General features: G+C 42.8%; 2 protein-coding genes across 3 annotated transcripts in view; one reads left to right on the forward strand and one right to left on the reverse strand.

The window, feature by feature from the left end:
• Positions 1 to 2170, reverse strand: part of CNTRL (centriolin) — a 34188-nt gene extending 32018 nt beyond the window's left edge. Inside the window, exon 1 of one of the 2 annotated variants that reach the window (XM_087943879.1) lies at positions 1979 to 2170. The gene's annotated coding sequence lies outside the window, so the exon portion shown is untranslated. Of the gene's footprint in view, positions 1 to 1729 lie in introns of both variants that reach the window. The other variant, XM_087943878.1, reaches the window with a different exon arrangement.
• Positions 2171 to 7399: 5229 nt separating this feature from the next.
• The window catches only part of C5 (complement C5), a 32320-nt gene continuing 13996 nt past the window's right edge, over positions 7400 to 25723 (forward strand). Inside the window, exons 1-24 of the mRNA XM_026686650.2 lie at positions 7400 to 7572; positions 8396 to 8588; positions 8674 to 8842; positions 9581 to 9651; positions 10135 to 10226; positions 11043 to 11125; positions 11582 to 11672; positions 12153 to 12258; positions 12921 to 13047; positions 13709 to 13824; positions 14873 to 15073; positions 15482 to 15685; positions 16703 to 16912; positions 17003 to 17152; positions 17455 to 17584; positions 18372 to 18434; positions 19136 to 19336; positions 19746 to 19830; positions 20568 to 20644; positions 21455 to 21594; positions 22629 to 22859; positions 23417 to 23477; positions 24381 to 24470; positions 25035 to 25247. Of these exons, the coding sequence (XP_026542435.1) occupies positions 7508 to 7572; positions 8396 to 8588; positions 8674 to 8842; positions 9581 to 9651; positions 10135 to 10226; positions 11043 to 11125; positions 11582 to 11672; positions 12153 to 12258; positions 12921 to 13047; positions 13709 to 13824; positions 14873 to 15073; positions 15482 to 15685; positions 16703 to 16912; positions 17003 to 17152; positions 17455 to 17584; positions 18372 to 18434; positions 19136 to 19336; positions 19746 to 19830; positions 20568 to 20644; positions 21455 to 21594; positions 22629 to 22859; positions 23417 to 23477; positions 24381 to 24470; positions 25035 to 25247 (3169 nt within the window). The 5' untranslated portion in view covers positions 7400 to 7507. The remainder of the gene's footprint in view (positions 7573 to 8395; positions 8589 to 8673; positions 8843 to 9580; positions 9652 to 10134; positions 10227 to 11042; positions 11126 to 11581; positions 11673 to 12152; positions 12259 to 12920; positions 13048 to 13708; positions 13825 to 14872; positions 15074 to 15481; positions 15686 to 16702; positions 16913 to 17002; positions 17153 to 17454; positions 17585 to 18371; positions 18435 to 19135; positions 19337 to 19745; positions 19831 to 20567; positions 20645 to 21454; positions 21595 to 22628; positions 22860 to 23416; positions 23478 to 24380; positions 24471 to 25034; positions 25248 to 25723) is intronic.

The following is a 25723-nucleotide window of genomic DNA, read 5'->3' on the forward strand; positions in this document are numbered from 1 at the left end:
CCCGATAATTGGCTTCCGTTACCTACCTTGAGGTCTCTGATTACAAGCCTAGATTGCAGATCTCAAGATGACACTCTCGTCTGTATTGGCAAAATGGGAGCTATTTTATTTTTAAAGATAAAGCCAGAGGTCACAAAGTTTCATCTTTAGGAAGGAAAAAGTTGACTTGAAAGTAAGATCTGAGCTTGTGTTCGGAAGGTGTATAGCTATTTCTGCATAATCTGTTCTCTACTTAGATGGATGCTTATGAAAACAGTGCCACAAATTTATTTAATTTTTTAAAAACGTGCCTTTGATGGTTTCGATGTTCTTTCCTTTGGGCATGTTTCTACTGGTATACAAAAGAGCCAGTCATTGCTGGAAACTAGCTTAAACTAAAATCAGGAAAAACACATCGCCTGCTCTAAGGTTGTTCTCAACCGATAGTTTGCTGTTAACACAATTAACACATTTTTGAAGGAAGGAGGCCCTGTTGTCTTGATGTACAGGTAGCCCTTGATTTACAACCACAATTGAGTTCAGAATTTGTCACTAAGTGAGACATTTGTTGAGTTTTGCCTCATTTTATGACTTTTCTTACCACAATTGTGAAGTGAACCTGGCTTCTCCACTGACTTTATGTGTAGAAGGTTGCAAAAGGTGATTCCCATGACCCTGGGACAGTTGCCCAGCACCTGAATTTTGATCACTGACTGTGGGGATGCTGCAAGGGTCGTAAGTGTGAAATATGGTCACTATTTTCAGTGCTGTTGTAACTTTGAACAGTCACTAAATGAACTGTTGTAAGTCGAGAACTACCTGTAACTGGGTTTGCTCAACCCAAGGAATCAATCATTCACTTCTAATATGTCATCCACTTCAGGGTACTCTGCAAAAGGAGCCCATATAGATAATTTACAGTTCAGTGTCACTCAAGGGCAGAAAATCTGCCATAAACCATATTTAAGACATTAATAAAGAAATACAACCAAGAGAGCCATTTATTATTTTGCATTTTTGGACAAGCACCTCTTTTGAAAACATTTAACTGGGGGTGGGAAGAGTTCTTGTAATAGAAAAATGAAGAAATTCGGTTTCAAATTTGGGTGGATTTCTTTCACGGGGCAAGACACCATGTATCAAAACCTCTATTATAACAATTTAAGTAGAATCCCTAGAAAGCAAAGCAAAACATACCAGTCCTGGATTTGTTTTTCCTTAAAAAAAAACCTGGAAAAAATAATAATTTCAATATTTGCACAACAAAATAAAACCAAGGGCTGCCTGGCAAGATTGTAACACGCTGGAGAAGATGCAAACAAAACAACAGAAAAAGGGGTTGAATTTTAGGTGGAAAAGACCAAAAAAACTGAAAATTTAATAAATACAAAAATAAAAAGTAAAATAAAATCATGATTATGTGTAGAGTACGCTTTGGACTACAGTTCCCATTAGCCAGCCTTGGAATTGCGGGGTGGGTGGGGGGAATGATGGGGACTGCTGCCTCTCTTGCAACAGACTGGCTTATGGGAACAGCAGTCCAAAGCATCTCCTATATACTCTACATAATCCTACTTTTTGCTTGTATTTATTACACTTTCAGAACTTTTCTTTACACCGCCATCATTTTAAAGCAGGGAGAAAAGCTCTCTGTTGCAAGAAGGGACGGTCCCTATCACACCCACATCCCGGAGGTGGCTGATGGGACTTGTAATCCAAATCACACACGCAGTATAAAAGTCCAACTCACCCTCTTGATCTCTCAATCCTAAAAAGCGCCGGTGCCCAAATTAAGGGGGAATATTTTAAAAACCGGGCCTCCCCAACCCTATTCCCCCGCCTCTCATGGGACACAAGGGGAGAGGAGGATGGGATTTGGAGTCCCCGGCTGGGGCAAAAGAGTCCTCGGATGGGGCGAAGCCTTGAGGAGAAGGCTCACGCACTCACACGCACTCACTCCCCGTGTCGCAGCGGCAGCAGCCTCCAAAATCTGCCTCACCTGTGCGGCCGCGGCCCACTTGGCCGCGACGAGCCGCCTCGCGCGCTGCGCGTTGCTTCCCGCCCTCTCCATGGCAACCGCTGCGGGAGCCAGGCCGGGGCCTTTACGCGAGGCGCCTGCGTGTGGGGAGGGAGGGGAGGAAAAGAAAAAGAACAGCCCGCCCCGCGCGCGCGCGCTCTCTCTCCTGAGCGCGCGCTTTCCCCGAGCCCCCTCGCGGATCCTTCTCCCCCCGCCCTCCTCGCCCGCGATTGGCTGCTCCGAAAACCTGTCGCTCGGATTGGCCCGAAGGCCTCTCCTCTCTCCGAGGGGCGGGGACATTTAAAAAGTCGGCGGGCTCATCAAATTAGCGAGCGAGCTTGGCCGCTGCCGCCGCGTCTCTCGTTCCTCGCAAAGGGACGATGCTGCGGGGAGCCGGAGAGCCCCCCAAAATTTAAAAAAATCTCACCGGTTCCCCCGCAGCCCAAGTCCTCGAGCTCGAGGCCGGGCAGGGCCTTCTGAGCTTTTGAGTTAATTCTAGCTGAGACTTTTGATACGTTGTAGGATAGGGAGGAGGGAAGCAATAGCCTATTCTCGGGGAGTAAGAAATTGCCTGTGGTAGTTTTAATCACGCCGTGGGTTCTTAGGAGTAAAAAAACGACTTGTAATACCTCATTAGTAGTGTTATTTAGAGGACTCCAACACTTCAGGTCACTAAAGGTAGTTATTTCAGTCTTACCAGAATGTAGAACCAGAATGAAAAAATGGCCATTTTAATGCTGGGTGTGGCTATTGATCAAGTATAGATTTTATAGATATTCTGCCTGGCATAACTATAGCCCTGGCGATAGTTCTTAGAACCAGAAAGGAAACCTCAATGGCCATTTTTAATGCTAGGTGTGGCCACTGATCTGTAAAAGATCTAAATCAGGGGTGTCCAACCTTGGCAACTTTAAGACTTGTGGACTTCAACTCCCAGAGTTCCTCAGCCAGCTGGCTGAGGAACTCTGGGAGTTGAAGTTCACAAGTCTTAAAGTTGCCAAGGTTGGACACCCCTGATCTAAATGAATGGTAACAAGTCACACTAGAATTCTTGACTGGGTTTATGGTGAAAGCTGTCCACAAGAGGACAATTTCCTCTCTTTTTTTTCCCCCAGCTGGGCTTGAGGTGAAGAGAATCAGTCCTGCTCCAAGCTCTCCCACTGGCTATATCTGCACAGCCTCCCCAAAACAACACAACTCTGTATTTTGAGCCAGAGGCGCCCACGCTTGAACCGGAGCCGCCGGTCAAAGGGCCATGCCCTCTGAATCCCGAATTAGTCACAAAACAACAGCTAAAACCTCCGGGGTTTTGAGAAGGGTTTCTCCTTTCTGTACAACAGTGGAAGCGAGTACAGTGAAGGACACATTTCCCACAAGAAAACACGCTTAGGAAAAAAGGTTAATAATATGCTCCCTGCCTGGGAAAAAAACAAAACCTATCTCTAAACAAGCACAGCACACAAGATCGTGTGGGTTAATGATTTCTTTAGCAAGCAACGTTTTCCGGTAAAGGGTACAGTGTTTGCTTCAATTTGCAAAATCTTGGTTTCTGTTTCAAGGTTCACCAGGGTATTGCTCCTAATATGCAAATAAAGCAGCATTACCTGCAGAGACCCGTTTCCACATATCAGAACTTCAGGAGCATGGCCAAAATATTTTAATCCCATATTTTGGATGAGGATTATAACACCCCCCTCTGCATAATTAGACCAATCCACCAGGTTAAAAGAAATCAAGCTGACCCTTGGTGTGACCACACCGTTGTGAATGGGATGAATCATTTGTGCCAGATTTCAGACACACACGCAACTCACATTTAGGAACAGCATGATGATGATGATGACTGTCAAATTCTTACCCAAAATAGCATTTTTTTTTGTCAGTTTGCATGACACAGACAAAGCTTCAAAGAACTTAGAGGTTTGGGTCTCTCATCTTCAATCTGGACTATAGTTGACTTACAACAATTCATTTAGTGACCGTTCTTTATTCACTGGAAAAGCTTCACCTTTTCTTTTGCCAGTTAGAAGAACTTCCAGATTCACTTCCTGGGGTGCCTTTTCTGTTGTGAGGAGCACTATCCTAGAAAGGTTTACTACCTATTGTCCCTGTGACACCAAGCAAACAACTTGTTTATTTTTCTAGCTGTATATAAAATCATGCCATTGAGGCAAAAAGCCAAGAAGTAAACAAGTTCAAATCTACACCTGAGAAAATATATCTTTCATAATCATATCAGATTAATGAGGGTTAATGTTTTATTACATGCCCCAAACCTGGAAACTTTCTGATCGAGGAAGAACTTTGGATACACACACACACATATACACAAAACTACTTTCCTCTAAATGACATGGGCGGCACATAAGTCTAATAAATAAAGATAAATAAATAGGTAAATGTGGACTTGCAAAACAGATAATAATGTGTTTACAAATGCTGACGTAAGAAAATTTGGCCGCTCTCAGCTTTTGAATCGGCTGGGTGCTGGAAGAAAAGTGAGACAGGACAACGTGATTCTATTGTATTCCTTTTTCAAAAATTGAAAATTAACACTGGGAAGAATGGAAAACCTGGAATATTAATAATCAAACACATGTGTGGGTGTTTGCACATCTCCATAGTGTGCACTATGTAAGCATGTGTGCACACTTTTGCTTTAAAAAATTAGTTTTAATTGCTTCTTCCATTAATTTAATTTTTTTTCTTTTTACTCCTCTGTGTATTTTAAAAGAGGAGTTTTTAACCTTCCCCCATCACTCTCTAACTTTTTCTTATATAAAAGTTTAGATTCCTTTTCTTAAGACTTCATACTTTTTTCCCCATTTAATAGCAATAGAGTTATAGTGCTAGTTTAAAAAAAATTACACAGCATGCTGCAAAAGGCTAATTAAAAAAATATTTGTAATGTTTCCAAATGAAATAAAATAGTATTCATTGTTGCAGTATTTGTTTCCACTACCACCACCCTTTTTTTTCTTTTTAAGTTAGTGTTTGTTTTAGACTATAAGGCACTTAGAGTTAAAATTGTTTGAATTGGGCATATAAACCTTGAAAACAAATAGATTGTAACAATATTATTGAACCAAACAACGGCATTTGTGTGTATGTCTGTGTAGACACACAGTAGAAATCCCACCACACTTTAATCTGCATCAAGGGCTTCTTTTTTAAAAAAACAACAACAAATTTTATTAATTTTCAAAGACAAACACAAACAAACAAAATCAAGGGCTTCTGTTGTGTAGTCACAGCTCTCGCCTGACTTTTCCAACCCTGCTGTGGGCAACTCTGAATTTGTAATGAACAAGGAAAAAGAGGGGGGGAACCCTCTAATTTTTTAATTTTTAATTTTTTAACAAAAGAATTCAGTCTGAGCACTTGTAAGACTGAAGAATAATCTCAGTGCCAAAGTTCTGGGACACAGTGGGTTGGTCTATTTTCTGGTGAGCCTGGTGGACAACAAAGATTGGCATTGAAATGATAAAGATGTAATTAAACTTTGGAATTTTGCAAGCTCCAGTGGAATAAACTCTTAGGGGATCCTTCTATATGTGGCCACTTGATTTAGGCTCCTTGTTGTCCCACTTACTCTTCTGGGGGACAATGCAGTGTCCAAAAATCTATGGAAATTCTCAGTCATGGCTAGTTAGGTTTGCTGTTGTAGAAATAGCTACTATGCACGATTATAGAAATAGTTGAAGTTTTATGTATTGCCTTATTCTACTGCATCAAAAGGAGTCAGAAGTCAATGCTTTTCTTCTTTTCCTCTTTACACTCCCCCTTTTCCTCCCCTACTTTCCCATTATTCTCATTTTTCTTGTGTCCTTTTTTTATTTTGCATTTTGAGAAACGAATAAAACATTTGAATTGGAGATGCTCAGTTCTGCAGGACATGGTTGTCCCAAAGGTTGCTTTTTCCAAAAGGCAAGTGGAATTTCTTGGTTTTTTTTCTTTTTTCCTTTGAAGACATTTCACTTCTCATCCAAGAAGTTTCCTCAGTTCTGAAAAACTAAACTGAACTGAAGAAGCTTCCTGGATCAGAAGCAAAACGTTTTCAAAGAAAAAAAAAACCAAGAAAGTCCAACTGCCATTTGGAAAAAAAGCACTTTTGGGACAATGAGGTGACCAACAACCCAACAAGTTTCAGAAATGTTGCTTCAGTTGAATATTTCTCCCTGGGGAGGTGGAAGATGCTACTGAAGTGGATTATTTTACTGCAAAGACAATTATTTTCTGGCAATGGTCAATGAGATAGCGTGACTTTGGCCAATTGAAACCTCGTGCCTGGGGGACTTGCTTTAATTTAAACCCATAACAAGCATTAATTTAATTAATGGAGCAAAGGCCAGCAATGCAACTGTGACCTAACTCTTGTCCTTTAGAGGGTTAGTTTTATTTTCAGCAACTGTCCAAGTCCACAGCTCCCCCTTTAAAAAAAAAAAGAAGAAGCAATGCAAACAACAAAAACATTCCCTAAGCAAGATATTACTGTCAACCTCAAAATGTATATTGAACAAAGAATCTTTATATCTGAGATCTTCACTTAACAGGTTAGATTACATAGCTTCATAATAAGGATCTCACGTAATTGAAGTTTAGCTTTGTGTGGGGTTTGTCAGCTTACTCTAATGGATAATTGGAGATTATTGATTTAGGTTTCGCTGGAAAGGCGCCAATGTAAACGCAAACAGGATAAAAGAATATATGGTTTTAAAAACCCTTCGCTCAAAGAGAAAGTGACTACCAGTTCAACCCAAAAGATGGGGAGAAAGTTAATTCTTCTGCTTCCCCCCCCAAAAAAAAAGGCAACTGGATTTTCTTGATTTTTTTTTTTCTTTGAACACGTTTCGCTTCTCATCCAAGAAGCTCCTTCAGTTGTAACTGTAAGTTAGTGAAATGTTTTCAAAGAAAAAACCCAAGAAAGTTCGGGTGCTTTTTGGAACAGTACCTTGGGACAGCCATGACCTGGATAACTGAGTATCTCCATAGTTGTTGTTTTTTTAAATGCTTTAATGTCTGACAAACGAACAAGAGGCAAAAATTTTAAAAAAAAAACATTTCAAGAAATCACTGCCAATCTTTCTAATCAGAAAGGTTTTGCCTGATTAATTAACCTTTTTGAGTTTGAGTGGGGGGGCTGAAGGGTATCTATATATTAGATAGTTCTACTGCCTAGGGTGAGATACCCTTCAGACCCCCCGCCCTTGAGTTTGTATGTATATATATATAAATTTATACATATATATATATACATATATAAATTTAGACACCGCCCATCTCAGTATCCAAGTGAACGTCTGGGCGGTTTCCAATTACGCAACCAATAATGTCATCAGTTCCCTTTCATTTTTCCGAATAGAAAAGGCGATTTTTTTTTCCTATAAGGAACTAAATATCCTCCTTGGTGATTTGATGAATGATTAACTTCTAGATCAATTTGCTCACAAATTTCATTGAAGAGAGTTAGACAAGGGCATTCAGAGCTTGGCTTGCCCACTCTATGCAGACATGATTTATCCAGGCATTTTTTTATTTGTGATGCTTTATGGAAGAGGTCTGGCTCAGGACCAAACGTAAGTAGTTACTGGGGTTGTTGCAAAGGTATTTATTTGATTTATTTAATTTATCAATCCCTTACAGGATAATACGTATAAATATAAACATGAGTAACGATACAGGAAATAGGTACGAATAAATGGGGACAAAAGGACAAGCACAGTAGGCACAATGGTGCACTGATGCACGCCCCTTAACCCTAACCCTCACCCTTAGGTATATCGGAATTAGGCCTAGCTTAATTGTTGGGAAGGGTTAATTAAAACAGGATTTAATCTGAGGATTAGCTTGCACGATTAGAGTTAGATTTGATGCAAATGCGATACAATCTAATTTCCACCCATTGTGGTTTCATGCAAATATTCAGCTGAGTTACGGCTTCTGGTTTTGGGTTTTGAAAACTCTTTTAACTGTTTCTTAGTCTGATAAGAGATTGAAAAAAACTTTCATTTCCCTGGGTGTCTCCTTTGTGAGGCTAACAAATGGCCAAATTTCCTTCCTAAGTTACCCAACATCAACTCACTAGACCTTTTTTATAGAAAGAGAGAGCTTGTTCCATTTTGGAAATTTAGAACTGTAAGGCTGAAATTGTGAGGCAACTTAACAAAATGACACAGTTGGAAGGGACCTTCATCACTGGAGGCTTTTAAGGAGAGACTGGATGGCCATTTGTTCGAAATGGTGTAGGATCTCCTGCTTGAGGTGGGGGTTGGACTAGAAGACCTCCAAGGTCCCTTCCAACTCTGTCATTCTGATAGCCCTCCAAGGTAAACTAAGCTCTAGAGGTGCCTTCGGCAAGACACAATGGACAGAAACAGTGACGATGTGTTTCTATTACAGATATGTCATTTCAGCCCCTAAATTTATCCGTGTTGGAGCCTCTGAACAAGTGGTAATCCAAGCCTATGGATACACCCAAGAGTTCTCGGTCACAATCTCTATTAAAAGCTACCCGGATAAAATAACTACCTATGCCTTTGGTACCATCCAACTGACTCCCGCCAATCGTTTCCAAGGCTCCGTGGCCTTAACGGTACGTATCAAAGCACAGCTGATCCGCTTTCATTGGTTGGTACGGTCCTGCTTGTATTTAAAAGCATTTCCATCCCAAAATCTAGGTTCAGCCAAAGGATTTAAGGACCAATGATCCGCAGAAACGGGTGGAATCTATATATCTCGAAGCAACGTCTCCCCATTTTACAAGGCAGAAGAAAATGCTGCTTACATACGACAATGGCTTTTTATTCATTCAGACTGACAAGCCTATTTACACTCCAGATCAATCAGGTGACCTGTTTTCCTTCATCTTGCTATTCAGAGCTTGATCCCAGTTCCAGATTATCTCCGTTCAACAAAAACCAAACCCACAGGTTGAGGAAGAACGGGAAGCTGAGAACTTTTATAATCCCTTTCATCCTCATCTTTTAACGACCCCATAATCCTTTTCGGGGTGGAGTCTGGGCAACGGAATGGAGCTGAGTGTTCTTGGCCGGATGCCCTTCCTGTCTCCAATGCGGAGTTTTATGACGGTTGCAGTGTCTCGGGGTCACATGATCCCCTTTTGCGACCTTCTGACAAGCAAAATGAAGGGGGGGGAACCAGATTCACTTCACAGTCCTGTCATGAACTGAACAACTGCAGCGATTCACTTAACGCCTGTGGGAAGAAAGGTCGTAAAACGAGGCAAACTACATTTAACCACTGCCTCCCTTACCAACAGAAGCTTTGGGCTCAGTTGTGGTCATAAGTCAAGGGCCACCTGTCCTTAAAGCAAATCCATCGGTCTTAGTCCTGTAGAGAAGAGGCCTGTCTGCTCTTCCCTCCCTCCAGAAACCCTTTTGAGCATTTTGAAACCCTTTTGCCTGAATTTGAGGCGTCTGCAGACCTCAGGAATTGCTTTTTATTGTTCTTATGGGTTGAGGATGGTAGTTTTATGCCACTGGACTGAAGAACCAGAATGGTAGAGCTGGCACTTTTGTTGCAGCAGCTAATTAAATTAAATGTCATTTTGAACTGTCTTTCCAGTGAAGGTCCGAGTCTACTCGCTGAATGAAGAACTGAGGCCAGCCCGGCGTGCAGCCGTCTTAACCTTTCTGGTTAGTCCATCTTACTCCATCTCAGTGTGCCTTTATTTACATTGTAAGCCTAAACCCAAACAGGACAATAGATGGTATTCTGAAAAAAACCTGGACTTTCCTTGTTTTTTTCCTGGAAGACGTTTCGCTTCCAATCCAAGAAGCTTCTTCCATTCTGAAGGCAACTGGAAAGTGCAGTTGACTTTCAAAAAAGCAACTTTTGAGGATAGAAATCTCCTTCTTACCAAGGCACTATCTTCACTAGCAGTCCCTCCTTTTCAGATCACAGATCATTATTTATAGATAAAAGAGAATCAAAGGCTGGAAACAGACTAAAGATTATTTATTGTAATTTGACGAAGTTTAAGGATTTGGGGGTCCATGGAATTTTTTAAAAAGACATTCCACATCCCAACAGAAATTAATAATACGTCAACTCTCAATAAAACTCCACAAATATCTTCTGCTTTGTTTCAAAGTGCTTTTTTTTGGTCTCTTATGAAGGACCCGGATGGGGTAGAAGTGGACATCATACACGAAGAAGATGCTACTGGAATCGTCTCGTTTCCTGAATTCAAAATCCCTCCATATCCTAAGTAAATCTATTAACATTTTCAATACCTTGAAGCAAATATTTGTTTGCAAGTGAAATGTACAAACACAGCGGTAAAATGCTGTGGAAGCAAATTTGTGGGTAGGTAGATTCCTGCATCCAATTGTAAGAAGATTTGGCTGACAAGCAGCCGCACAAGTGATTATTCAAGAGAAGAGAGTTACAAGGGTTGAGGAGTGTAGATTAGGTTTAGCCAAGCACAGTTGGTCCTCAGGGTTGCAATTAGGAATAGATGCCCAGTTCTTTGTTTATACAGTTGTAAGTTGTGGCACCCATATGACCAGATCTGATTTATGACACTTTTTTGTGGTCAATAAGGAGTCCTAAGTATAAAGCAAATTCTTCCGAATTTCTATTTTCCGCAAAAAATGACAAAGGAATTGCAAATTATAACCAGCTGGCTGCAAGATCATGGAACAGAAGTTGCCTTTGGAAGTTGTGGGAGCTTCATCATTGGAGGCTTTCAAGAAGAGATTAGACTGCTGTTTGTCAGAAAGGGTGTAGTAGGGTCTCCTGCTTGCGGGGATTGGACTAGATGACCTACAAGATCCCTTCCAACTCTGTTAACAAAAAGCAACAACAATTAAGAAAACAAGCAGAAGGCGAAATTGTGGTATTGTATTTAAAACCCAGGCTGCCATGCATTTAAATGGCCACACAAAGGCAGCAAAGCATTAGATTTTGTATTCCAGGCTTTCATCTATGTATTTTGGAACCAGATATACTGAAAAAAATAAAGACTATTTAAAGATCTACAATTATTTAACAGCATTATGGGATGTCTTGTTATTTTTTTTAGGTTTGGTATTTGGACCATTAAAGCCAAGTATGATAAAGAATTCACAACCTCTGCCATAGCAAAGTTTCAAGTCAAAGAATATGGTAATCTTGATGATTTTATGCATATTCATGCTGTAATTAGTATTATCAGATATTTTTATCCATACACACACACACACACACACACACACACACACACACCACGAGGTGGTGAATGTGCCTAATATATCTGCCTTCTATTTTGCCCACAACAACCCTGCGAGGTGGGTCAGGCAGAGAAAGTGGCTATGAAGAAGGAATTTGATTCAGTTGGGGCAGTTTGAGAGAAAAAACTTGGAGTTAAATAATATGATCTTCATCTGATGTTGCTTGGAAGCAACAGAAGCTAAATTCCCCATGTAAGATGTCAATTTTTTACCATTTTGAGCTCGGGAAAAGCATTTCCATCATATACATTTCTTAGGGCCCAGCAGATAAAGAGATATCTTCTGTAGAAAATGGTTTTTATATTTGTCATTGAACTGTTAGGAAAGAACTGTCTTCTCTTTTACACTGCAGCCATGCCAAGATTTTCGGTCGAAATTATTCCAGAAAACAGCTTTATTAGCTCCAAGCATTTTGAACGCTTCAAGATTACTATCCTTGCTCGGTAAGGCCAGATTATCAATTTTATGAGTTTCTAGAAAGAGTGCAGAGAAGAGCAACCAAGATGATGAGGGAACTGGAGGCTAAACAGACAATGAACGGTTGCAGAAACTGGGCAAGGCCAGTCTAGGGAAGAGAAGGACCAGGGGAGACAGGATAGCAGGGTTCCAGTATTTGAGGGGCTGCCACAGAAAATAAGGGGTCAGCCTGTTTTCCAAGGCCCCCAGAGGAACAATGGATGGAAACTGAACAAGGAGAGATTCGGCCTGGAAATAAGGAGGAATTTTCTGACAGAGAGAACAATCAACCAATGGAACAGAAGTTGTGGAAGCTTTACCCCTGGAAGGTTTCAAGAAGAGACTGGACTGCCATCTATCAGAAATGGTGTAGGGTCTGCTTGGGTGGGGGGTTGGACTAGATGACCTAGAAGGACCCTTCCAAGTCTGTTACTGATGGTTGTGTTGCTTTGGTCTCTGCCTTCAAGGTATTTTTACAAGAAGAAGCTGAGTGAAGCTGAAGTTTATATCCGCTTTGGAATTGTTCAAGGAACCAAAAAGAACATGTTACCCAAATCGTTGCATCAAATTCACGTAAGCCCGGAGTGAGAACAAGCCTCTTCTCTGTTCTAGATTCAGGGTTCTAGGCTTATCTTGGCAGTGGGGGTTGTCGACATCTAGGTTTCCCCTTTGAATGTCACAAGTCACAAGACAACATTTGGAACCAAAATTTAGCTCTAAAACCCACGTCTTCTCCGTACATGATTCGTTCTCCATAGGAGAAAATACTGTTTGTTAGCTGTGTTACTTTACATTTGAGTTGTTTATAAACAATATGGACCAGGGTTGTTTTTTTTTTTTTTTTTTAGAAAACACACACAAAAAGGCCCCAATTAAATCTGTTTTGAGACTGGCACCTTCTGCCTATTAATCTTAAAGTGAAGCAGGACCAATTAGAGAACTGGATGCCAACCAAATCCTCTCCCATGGTGTTTTTAAGGCTTTGTTGTGTCTAATGTGAGCACAAAGGCTCTTTGCTATCTCTGTGCAGGAAAACTTCCCTTCTTCTGATGCAGATATGGTTTATCTGCAGTTCACAAGCCCAAGCATTTTGTCTAGTTCAACTTAGGTAGCTTCCAGGCCAGATTTACGTGAATAAAGGAGGAAGCCCACGAAACCCCACTACCTGTATCCAAAATAACCGGGTTCAAAACTGCAACGGGGGACTAATTTCTTGCCTTGTTCCTAATCTTCAGATGGAGGAAGGCGTCGGGATGCTTTATTTTAATAGCCGAATAGCTATCCATGAATTGGGATACAGCGAGCTCTCAGATGTTGATGGGGCCACCCTCTATATCGCAGCTTCAGTGCTGGAAACCAGAGGTAATTGTCTGTCTGTCTGTCTGTCTGTCTGTCTGTCTATCTATCTTTATTCTATCCATCCATCCATCCATCTTTCTCTTTTTCTTTCATCTATCTATCTATCTATCTATCTATCTATCTATCTATCTATCATCTATCTATCTATCTATCATCTATCTCTGTTCCATCCATCATATTTCTCTCTCTCTTTATCTAACCATCCATCCATCACATTAGTACTTAGACTTATATACCACTTCATGATGCTTTTACAGCCTTCTCTATGTGGTACAGAGTCAGCCTCTGGCCCCCAACCATCTGGGTCCTCATTTTACCCACCTCGGAAGGACGGAAAGCTGAGTTTACCTGGAGCTAATCAGGAGGGAACTGCTGGCTGTGGGAATGTAGAATTACGTAGCCTTCTAACCACTGCGCCACCACGGCTCCTGTAGCCCATGTGTTGGACTTCCATAAACCTTTCACCCCTGCTGATTAAGGGCATCAATTTTAGATTCAGGACTGGAGTTTAATACCACACTGGGTTTTTTTCCTCCTTTTTATTTCCATTCTACACCATCAGGGTCCTTCAGAGCCAGATGATAAACAAAAGAGATTTTCCTGGTCAAAGGAAAACCAATTAGTTCTTTAACTGAAAAACATCAAGTCCCCTTTCTTTTGGCAGATGGCCACACGGAGGATGCTGAACTGACCACCGTTAAATACGCCTTGTCCCCTTACAAGTTGGATTTGATTGCCACGCCTCTTTTTGTGAAACCCGGACTTCCTTACTTTATTAAGGTTAGTCAAATCCGCTGGAGTTCTCAGCTGGGTCCTGCTTCAGGCCTCCTTTGCTCATAATTCTCTTGTGAGATTTTCTCTTGCTGAAAACAACCTGCCGGAATCAAGATGGAGATGAGTGATTTGCTGGCTGATTCGTGTCAGAGGCATCCAGCGGTGGGGTTCAGAAATGGTCTGCTACCGGTTCTGTGGGTGTGGCTTGGTGAGCGTGGCAGGGGAAGGGTACTATAAAATCCCCATTGCCTCCCCACTCCTGGGGGAAGGATATTGCAGAATCCCCCTTCCATCCCCACCCCACTAGCCTGCTTTCCAGCTCCGTTCTCCTGGGCAGGGCAACCCAAGAAGATCCAGCCAATCAGCTGGGACTCGATGGGAGGCAAAGAAGAGATGGGGTTGGCGGGGCCAGCCAGAGGTGGCATTGGCCAGTTCTCCAAACTACTCAAAATTTCCGCTACCGGTTCTCCAGAACTGGTCAGAACCTGATGAAGACCACCTCTGGAGCCATCCCAAGTAAAATAAGGCTATACAAAATCAAATTAAAAAAAATAAGATACAAGATTAAAACATGGGCAAGTTAAACTTGATCTTGTCCAGAAACTGGCAACGTTAATTGCATTCTTTCACCCTGCCATGAGGTCCTCAAATGTGCACTGATCAGGACACAAAGAGCAGGTATACAAATGTGTTGTTGCCTGCATGTCACCACAATCGTAGAAGGCAAAGTCACTGCTGGTCCCCCTGCTCTTTTGTCCTTGGTAATTCTGTTTTGGTAAGGACCTGTGACCAGTGGACCACGGGTTGTTAATTGGGATATAAAAATATTCAATGAAATAATGGAAGATCATCCGTTTGGCAATTGGCCCAACCTGATTTAGATAGGACGACTTTATCCTGTAAACTTGTGAGTCTTTCTTATCTCCCATACCTTTGTACCTTGATGGAGGTAAGATAGTTGGTTGCTCAGGGATAATAAGGAAATGGTTTCTATTATTATTGTGAGCAGTGTTGTTTAAGATTAGATAGTAAACGAACATTTTTGTGTAAACAGGCACGGGTGAGGGATATGTTGGACGTATCAGTTGGCAACATTCCTGTGGTTCTTCAAGCCACGGCCTTGACGGACCAACTGAAAGAGACCAGATTAATTGAAGAAGGCTCGGACCCGGGGTCTGGTGTATCAAGCCCAAGAGATGGAACAACTATCTTTACAGTTAACATTCCTTCTGACACCAAAGCATTGGAGTTCAAAGTGAGTGAAATACTTCCATTCTCTGATCTAGAACCATGGAGGTGTCAAAACCCATTAGAAATTATGTTTTTACATAGTATCACAGAGCAAGCAAAAGAGTACAGTCACCATGTGCTTCGCTGCTTAACTATTTTAACTGTAGCAGGAAACAAAAGAGCATGGAATATATAATAGAGATCCAAACTTGTAAACACTACCATCTACTGGCTGAGTACTACTGTAGTTGTTGCATAGAAATACATTCCAGCAATGAATTCCAACAAAACCAAAAGTGTTTTGAAGTTTTTAAGAAGAGATTGGACAGCCATTTGTCTAGAATAAGGGGTTGGATTAGAAGACTTCCAAAGTCCCTTCCAACTCTGTTATTCTGCGGTCATGACATCTGTTGTGTTTTGATTTTTTTCTTAGATAACGACTGCAGATACCTCTTTACCAGAAGAGAACCAAGCCAGCGAAACGTATGAGGCCAAATCCTACATTTCTCTCAGTGGAAGCTATTTATACATCAGTTGGGCTTCAGACCACAGGGTGCTGCAGGTTGGAGAGACTGTGCAGCTCAAAGTGCACCCAGCAAGCCATTACATTGAAAAAATACGACACTACAGCTATCTGGTACGTCTTGTAGACATAGTTTAGCTTTCCCTAAGAGGGGCAAAGGGAGAAAAATTGAAATGCATACCTGTTGTAGCTTATGACAGTAAGGGACAGGTAGTCTTCAATTTACAACAGTTCGTTTAGTAACCTTTTGAAGCACTGAAAAAAGTGACTTTTGACCATTTTTCACACTTGTGGCATCCCCCTGGTCACGTGATCAAAATTCAGATGCTTGGCAACTGACTTGTGCTTATGACAGTCATAGTGTCCTGGAGTCATGTGATCCCCTTTTGCGACCTTTGCAAAATCCCTGGGGGAAGTGAGGTTTCATTGAACAACAGTGTCAAGTCCCTCAACAACTGCAGGGATTCACCATGGCAAAAATGGTCATAAAATAGGGCAAAGCTCACTCAACAAATGTCTCAGCCACAGTAATTTTGGGCTCCAATTGTGGTCATAAGTCAAGGACTACCTGTATTGCTGAGATACAGGATAATTCCATTCCTTGCCTGCTGGTTGACCTAATCCACAATCCAACCCCATCTTGGATATTCTCTAGACCAAAACACCAACTGTCAGGGTTCTGGGGGTTGCCCTAAGTAAATCATGAACCTTGGGCCAAGCTTCAAAAGAATCCAAAAGATTTATTAGGAGCAACATGCCGGCATTAAACTCTGGCATTCGTCATTCACAGTCCCCCGTGACCCTGTTTCCCCCTCCCCCCTGGGTGTGTCATAAATCAGATTCTCCAATGAAGCACGAGTTCGTGGGCTGGGTGTTGTCAATCACGCTCTCCAATGAAGGATTTTCGGGGACAGACGATCGGGTAGCCTAGCTACAATCTTTGTAAGACAAGGGAGGAATGTACTTCTGGTTTTAAACTGCCGCACTGCTCCTTCCGACTGAAAACAGGCCTAGGAATGTTTTATGACAACGAAATAATCCACGTTAATTGTCTTCTAGGCTTACAATCCTTCTTTTTTCCTTAGGACACCTGAGCTCTGGAATGTCACCATCTCCCCTCCTTTCTTTTAGATCTTATCCAAAGGGAAAATAATCAAATACGGGACTCAGGAGAAGATCCAGGGCTTGTCTTATCAAGGTCTGACGTTCCACATAACCAAGGAAATGGTGCCTTCAGCCCGTCTTCTGGTCTACTACATCGTCACGGGAGAAGGAACCGCGGAGTTGGTAGCCGACTCGGTCTGGTTAAACGTCCAGCAGAAATGTGGCAACAACCTTGAGGTGAGCACCTCACCATCTTGGGATATATATGAACCCTACCAAAATCTCCTTTCCCCCGTGTCACCTTTGGCCTTCTTCTCGCCGTTGCAGCTCCACATCCTGAAAAACGGAAGAGTTTACAAGCCCGGAGAAGCTGTGTCGCTTTCCATGACCTCCGAGTTGGACTCTCTGGTGGCCCTCTCGGCCATGGACAAAGCGATTTATGGAGTGACGGGAAGCAAGCAGAAATCTATGGAAAAAGTTATGTCAGGTTGCCAGGAGAACATTTGACGCCCTTCGAGCATCCTTAAATATCCAACCGACTTCGGTTTGGTTTGGTTTTGCTGTGGGGGAGCCTAAGGATCGACAACATGACCCTGGGGTGGTATGTGGGGGAGGGGTGATTAAGCCGTAAGATGAGCTACCCTCGTTGGGTTCGCTTTGGCATTGCGCCCACATGCACACCTGTGTTCCTGTTTCCGTTGTGGATTATTTTGACAAACACGGGCATGGGAAACGGAAGGGATGGAATCTCACCTTTCAAGGTGTCTTCTCCTTCGCAGGCTCTCCTTCAACTGGAAAAAAGTGACCTGGGCTGTGGGGCCGGAGGAGGAGAGAACAACGTGGATGTGTTCCGGATGGCCGGCCTCACCTTTCTCACCAACGCCAATGCTGATGACCCCAGAGAGAAAGGTGATGAAAAGTTTCCTTTTAAGCATGATACACCTGTCCGTAAACCTTCATTCCTAAATGCAGAAGGGTAGCATCTGATTTCCAATTTGCTTTCTCCCCCCCCCCTCCTTTCTTTCTCCTTTCTTCCCTTCCCCTTCTACCTTCTCCTTCTCCTCCTTCCCCAACCCCCTCTTCCTTTTCTTCTACATTCTTCCTTCTCCTCCTTTCTTATTTCCCTCCTCACTCCTCCATCTCCTCCTCCTCTTCCATTTTCCTCTTCTCTCCCATGTCTTCCTTCTCCTCCTCCTCCTCTCTTCCCCTTCTAGCACTGATGATGTTACTTAGTTTGGTAATGAAATGTTTGCAAGAAAATAACCAGGCTCAGAGAGCACCATGGATCCCTCCTTCTTCTCATTTCTTTCTCCTCCTCATTTCTTTCTCCTCCTCCTCCTCCCTCCTCCTCCTCCTCCTCCTCCTCCTCCTCCTCCTCCTCCTCCTCCTCCTCCTCCTCCTCCTCCTCCTCCTCCTCCTCCTCCTTTCTTGCCTTCTTCTTACCCTTCTCCTCCTTCCCCATCCTTCCTTCTCTTCCTCCTTTTCTTCTGCATTCTTCCTTCTTCTCCTCCTTTCTTCTTTCCCTCCTCACTCCTCCATCTTCTCTTCTTCCATTTTCCTGTCCCATGTCTTCCTCCTCCTCCTCCTCCTCCCCTCTTCTAGCACTGATTACCTAGTTGTACATTGTATATCCTTCTGGGAAAACGTTGCTGCTTTTGACTGGCACTGATCTCTTTTCTTCCATTGGCTCCCACAGATGAAACTTGCACCGCCATCATCAGAACGGCCCGCTCCCTCGAGCCGGACATCGAAAAACTAGGTATGCTGTAAAGCCAGCTCTGTGGGGTCCTTGATGCCCCGGGGGAGGGCTTGCCCCATTTTACAACTTTCCTCACCACATTCATTAAGCAAGTCACTGCAATTCTTACATTAGCAAAACAGTTGTTCAATGAAGAACGGCAACTCCTCCTCCTCCTCCTCCTCTTCTTCTTCTTACTGTTTCTCTTATCCAGCTCACCCAACACATTCTTTTTTTTTAGGGTTTTATTTCCTGTTGTTTACATTTTGTTAGTGCTTAATAAACATTGTGTTGTCTGGGTTATTTAATTTGCTTAACAATACAGCTTACATTCTTAATCTCCACCTCTTTTTTCCAACCCCTGGTAAAATAAAGTTTGATTATCTGCGTCTTCTTTCTGCTTAATCTTCAGCGTCTGCCCATTTCTGCACAATCTAGTATTTTCCTAATCATCCCTCCCTCTCGTGGTGTTTCTTCATTTTTCCAATATGGTGCAAATATAATTCCTGCTGCTGTTAAGACATGCAATATTAAATATATATATTGCTTATCAAGTTTTTCTGATGTTATACCGAATAAAAACAGTTCAGGTTTAAAGTCTACTTGTTTTCCTATCATCTTTTCTCACCACTTCTGTACTTTCGCCCAGAATTCCTACATATTCTGAAGCGCTCTAAGAAACCGCTTGTCCTTTTTGTTTTTGTTTTACACGATCCTTCCAGTTGCCCAGTTTCAAAAGCAGCAATTTCAGAAGTGCTGTCGGATGGGAGCGGAGCGTCACCCCTTCCCGCAGACATGTGAACAGAGAATCAAGCGTATCAAGGCTGGGTCGAGGTGTATTTATGCCTTCCGGCTTTGCTGCGAATTTGCTGTCAAGAAACGCCATAACGATACTCACAAGCATCTACTTCTGGGGAGAAATGGTATGTATATGCTTAGCATACCTACATATCAATAATAATCGATAGACTTATATACCACTTCACAGTGCTCTACAGCCCCCACGAAGCAGTTTACAGAGTCAACATCAGCATAGATAGATAGATAGATAGATAGATAGATAGATAGATGATAGATAGATAGATAGATAGATAGATAGATAGATGATAGATAGATGATGGAGCAACAGCAATAGACTTATATACTGCTTCACAAAGTCTAAGTGGTTTACAGAGTCAGCCTGTTTTGGTTAGTCGGCAGCACGTTGTGTTTTTGATATATTCAATAATCAATAAACGTAGGTACTTTTTAGACTCATTTACTGTATGAAAATAATAATGGTTCCTGAATCCTTCTCCTTCTCCTCCTCATTCTTCTTCTTTTTTCCACCAGCCTTTAATGCTCTATTGGACATGAACCCGCAAATCCGAAGTTTTTTCCCTGAAAGTTGGCTTTGGGAAGTCCATCCAGTTCAAAGGTACAAGAATGTAGAATGTTGACTCCTTAGAGGTGATTCAATCTCTTTATTAAATGCCTTATAATCATACAAAAGCTGTAGGATGTGACCAGGCTGAGCCCAAGGGAGGGGTCAATTCCCCTTTACCGTTCGTAGCTCAGATTCTAGTAGATTCTAGTCGAGAGCTCAAGCGTGCAATAAATCTTTATACTTGGCTGGAAGACCTATCCTTCTGGGTTCAGTTCCAAGTGGGGGGAAAGACCCTGGAATCACGGAAGTTGCTTGGAAAGAAGGTTTATTGATGAACAGGACCACGTGGCTTGGAGATCCTGGGTGAAAAGGGAAGAGATGCGTTGGTGCCCAGACAACACACAGCTTGAGGGGGAAAATTGAACTTTTGTATTTTTGAAGCTGAAAAATGAAAAACTTATTATAAAAAAAAATACATGGATGGTCCCTAGACTAGCAGAATCACAGAGTTGGAAGGAACCTTGGAGATCTTCTAGTCCAACCCCCTGCTTAAGCAGAAGACCCCATTCCCTTCCAGACAAATGGATGCCCAGCCTCTCCTTGAAAACCTCCATTGAGGGAGCTCACCCACAGCCTCTGGAGCCAACCTGGTTCAGAAGGATCTTGACAGACTCGAACATTGGTCCCTGTCCCCAAGGTGCAGTCCAAGGGTTGGACCAGAAGACCTTTCTATGATTCTATCCATGCGAAAACTAGTAAATCATCTCTTGTTTTTATATCAAATGCAGGTCCAAGAATCTGCCAGTCACCCTGCCTGATTCTCTAACTACCTGGGAAATACAAGGTGTTAGCATTTCGGACAAAGGTATGTAAAATAATTTATTTATATAGTTTTTTTTTAAAAGAGAGCAACGGTTCCACTATGCAGTGGCTCTTCAGAGCCAGAGTAGATTTTGCCACCCCCAAATCCTTGGGGAAGCCAGATTCACTTCACAACCATGTGACTAAGTGAACCCCCTGCAACGATTCACTTAACCATGGTGGCAAGAGAGATCCTAAAACGAGGCAAGGCTCCCTGTCTCACTTAGGGACAGAGAGAGAGAGAGAGAGGAGGAGGAGGAGGAGCCTGGGCCGGCCGTCAGCCCTCAGATGGAGAGTCAACAGTCTCCAGGTCTGGAGGTGGCTGATGAAGAGGAAGAGGAGGAAGAGCGGCTGGGTCCAGTGCCTGAGGCACAGAAGGCAGAGGAGAGGAGAGCAGTGGAAATCTATGGGCTGGTCCTTGGGACAAAAGAGCCACCTTAGCTCTGGGGATGAAAAGCAGGGGGTGGAGATGAATTGGTGGGACAGACAACTATTCATCTCCCCTGCCAGGCAAACTTGTCAGCCTGCGGCGAGAGAGAAACTTTTTGCTGGGGCTGCCGGGCTCCTAATAAAGGAATCTTTGAGTTCACTTCAGAGGGTTGGTCAAAACAGGTCATAAATTGAGGACTCCCTGTATGTACCTTTTGGGGTGGGGAAATCCATCATAATTTTGAACAGTCATTAAGCGAGTGGTCGTAAGTTGAGAACTACCTGTATTTAGATCGAGATTTCCTTCCTGCTAGCATTGGAATAGGCTTGTGACCGACAAAAGGTGATTCATGTCTCCTCTTTTGTCTTTGTCTGGTACACACAGGTATCTGTGTTGCTGATACTCTAGAAGTGGAAGTGGTTAAAGATGTTTTCGTTAATGTCCATATTCCTTACTCTGTTGTCCGAGGAGAGCAGATAGAATTAAAAGCAACCATTTACAATTACAGACCATCAAAGTCTAAGGTAAGCAAGCGGTTTAAAAAAAAGAACGTTGCTTCACAGCCACTCCTTGTTTGCAGGGGCAACTTTTAACTCTCACACTAGACTCTGGTTATAAAATGCTCAAACTAGGCAGGGAACATTATTTACCCAACTGTTTTGGCCTGCCTCTTTCTCGGGGAAACGGGGGAGATCAGAAGGAGACTTCAGTTGTTTTTGTAAAATTTAGGTGTACTTGGCACATTGTAGCTTACAAAAACGCAAGCAAAGCACTGATAGAGAGGCAAACAACACGTTCTTCAGTTGGTGCAACATCTGTCCTCACAGCGATTCTTGCCAGCCGCTCTGATTAAGACCGGCCTTCGGTGTTTGATCTCTTCGTTAAAAAACAAAAACCTTATCCAGCTATGTGGACTTGTCTTGCCAGTCAAAAAGCTCTTTAACTACCAGAGAACAGCTTATTGTACCCCCCTGCCATGCAGACTAGCTCTTATTGCTAAGTTAAGGGCAATCATTTATCCTTGAATAACAAAAGGAGCATTGCAAAGAGTATCTGGACAATTAAAAAGATGCTTATTATTTTGGGGGGCTGGTTAGAGAGTCTAAAGACTCGTCTACAACTAATATTTGGATGTAGTTTGCAGTGTTTTTTAATGTCCTATTCTATTTGGATGAAAAAGCTGAAGAAGCCTATTCCCTTTGATGCTTTAAATCTTAATTAATACTGAAACAATACTTGTCTTTTTTCTGATCTTCAACGACCTAAACTACCAGTTAAACTACTACTCCAAACTTAAGCAACTCTAAGACTTGTAGGCCAACTCCCAGAATTCACCAGCCAGTACATGCTGACTAGGGGATTCTGGGATTTGAAACCCACAAGTGTTAAAGTTGCTAAGTTTGGAGACTCTTGTTTTAATTTTAAAGTAATATAATTAAAAGAAAAGTGAGCACCCTGGTGCTCTATCTTGGGGCCTGATTTAGCATTGTTTCTACTGGTGTGTTGTCCTCTGCTCCCGGCTGGACAGATCTCTAATTCTTCACGGTGACTGTTTCAGTTTTGCCTAAAGATCAGCGTGCAAAAGGGGGTCTGCCTCTTTGGTGCAGCTAAGACCCTCAAGGACGGTTCACAGGCCAACACCTGCTCTCACCTGAAAGATATCCAGAGCTCTTCTATTATGGTGGAGACATTTAAAGTTCTTCCTCTCGAGTTGGGCCTCCTCAGCGTCAACCTCACGCTTCTTAGCAACTCGGGCAAGGACATCCTCCTCAAGACATTAAGAGTTGTGGTAAGGCTGAGCCCTTGGTCTTGGGTAGCGGGTGGAGGGGAGGATTTTCAACGCATTTCCTTTCATTCTTTTTTCTTTATTGGCCAAATGTGATTGGACACTCAAGGAATTTGTCTCCGGTGCATAAGCTCTCAGCAACAAAGTAGTATAATTATAAGATACCAATAGAAGAAGCTAGTAGAAAAGATGAGAAGGTTAATAGTAATAGAGTGCAGAAAAGTGCAACAAAGATGATTAGAGGACTGGAGCCCAAACAATATGAAGAACGGTTGCAGGAATTGGGTAGGTTTAGTCTAACAAAAAGAAGAACTAGGGGTGACATGATAGCAGTCTTCCAATATTTGAGAGGTTGCCACAAAGAAGGGGGGGGTCAACCTGTTCTCCTCCAAGGCACCTGAAGGCAGGACAAGAAGCAATGGATGGACACTAATCAAGGAGAGAAAATGATGGCCCAGATTGTTGGGGTCAATTTGCTGACTCTGTAAACCACTTAGAGAGTAAAGCACTGTGAAGCGATATATAAGTGCTATTGCTATTGATCAGTTCTTTGGTTTCAGCCCGAAGGTATTCGAAGGGAGAGTTATGATGGTGCCACGCTGGATCCCCGAGGTGTTTATGGTACGTCAGTTCAGTTTATTGCAGAAAAAAAAAGATAGACATTAATCTCTCATTATTTTCTTTCCTTCATTGGTATCAGGACCCACAAGTCAGGAGGAAAGAGCAGGTCTCAATCAATAACATTAGGAGCTGCAGTGGGTCTAGAGAATATGATAGAACTGCATTTGGTCAGAAATAACATTGTTAGAAATTCTGCCTGCCTGCCTGCCTGCCTGCCTGCCTGCCTGCCTACCTACCTACCTACTTATCTATCTATCTATCTATCTATCTATCTATCTATCTATCTATCTATCTATCCATCCATCCATCCATCCATCCATCCATCCATCCATCCATCCATCCATCCATCACCACACAAACAAAGAGTACAATCACCATGTGCTTTACTGCTCAACTGTTTTACTGTCATAGGAAACAGGAAACTCTACTTAGAACAAAAGAGCCAAACTGTTAAATACTGCCATCTACTGGCTGAATACTACTGTAGCTGTTGCATAGAAATACATTCCAACAATGTGTCAGAGGGGAAGAAAAAGGCAGTTTCTGCCCCAAGCATTTTATTCTTTATAATTGGGATATGGGAGATGCATTGGAGAGCATGAGACATAACCATTGCACCCTCTATATTAAATTTTAAAGGGAATTTATATTTAAGGGAAAATATGCATTTACATTATTTGCCAGGACTCCACATGGATAGAAATGAATCAAGCCAGAATTGCTGCATTTTTATTAAGGGGCAAAAGAGGTTGAGGAGAACATTCCCATTTCACGAAAGGGTCAAAGGAAGCTCTAGGATTACAGTCTTCAGACATTTTTAGTAGGTTACTTATGCGACCCAGTTTGAAACACATGATGTACTAACATGAAATTTCTGGGTTTGATGTGGTTTGTCAATGGCAGGCACAGTCGTGAGGCAGAAAGAATTTTCTTACACGGTACCACGCTACATCGTCCCCAAGACGCAACTCGTAAAGACGCTCAGTATCAAAGGTAAAATGGAAGGAAAAAAGGAATCTGTGCTGGTTTTCATTTGCTTGTGGGGGGGGTTTTCCCGCCCCCTTCTCAATTTTGAATTGGATTGCTGAATTTTTCAGCAGAAGTGTCACTTCCGCCGCCCCCCATGATGGAGGGAGGGAGGATTGGGAGGGAGGGGGAGAGGAAAGAAGGAAGGAAGGACTGGGAGGATTGAGGGGGGGAGGGAGGGAGGATTGGGAAGGAGGGAGGGAGGAAAGAAGGAAAGAAGTAAGGAAGGATTGGGAGGATTGAGGGAGGGAGGGAGGGAGGAAAAGAGGAGAGCCCAGTGCAACTGGAGTGAAAGTCTTGTGCTACTTATTCAGCCAAACTGTTTTCCCACAAGACGCCTTCACTAACTCAACATTTCCATCTCCAATTGGGGTGGGTAGCCTGAGCCACTGAAATTATCAATCCATCAATAACACCGAATCTATAAAAAAAACAACCCACCTCTCTCTCTCTTGTGGGTTCCCTTCCCTCGCCTTTCCCTCTCTTCTCCTTTCCACGTCCCCTCCCTTGCTTGGTTTTCCGCCTTCCCAGGCAACCTGCTGGGTGATGTGATCCAGGCTGCCGTGAAGCCCGAAGCCCTGAAGTTACTTGCTAACCTCCCCCAAGGCAGCGCCGAAAGAGAATTGATGAACATCATCCCGGTGTTTTACGTATACGATTACCTGGAAAGGACAGACTCTTGGAATATCTTTGGCTCGGACAGAACCAGCGCCGAAATTACCCTGTTAAGGAAGATGAAGAGAGGTAGAGTAGCGTCTTCAGAGCTGAGATAGAAATGCCTGTGGGATGATCACCAGCCTTCTATTGAAGGATGAAACTCTGCATTAAGGCTTCTTCGGTTTTGATGGATAGACCACAGGATTCCACGCTGGTGTCCTCTCTCGACGTAACATGGCAATTTTAGTAAATATAGATGGGAAAGTTTATAACTGCTTGTAGATTTGTTATGCATGGGGGGGTGGGGAACACATCAGATATTGTGATTGTGTAATGTGTTGTGAAAAGACCTTTGGTGGCGCAGTGGTCAGAGTGCAGTACTGCAGGCTCCTTCTGCTGACTGCCGGCTGCCTGCAGTTTGGCAGTTCGAATCTCACCAGGCTCCAGGTTGACTCAGCCTTTCTATCTTTCCGAGGTGGGTCAAAGGAGGACCCAGATTGTTGGGGGCAAGAGGGTGATTCTGTAAAATGCTTAGAGAGGGCTGGAAAAGCACTATAAAGCGG

Source organism: Notechis scutatus, chromosome 15, assembly GCF_049901735.1.
Source record: "Notechis scutatus isolate UNSWTSFEM ecotype Mainland chromosome 15, rNotScu1.2, whole genome shotgun sequence".
Lineage (NCBI taxonomy): Eukaryota > Metazoa > Chordata > Lepidosauria > Squamata > Elapidae > Notechis > Notechis scutatus.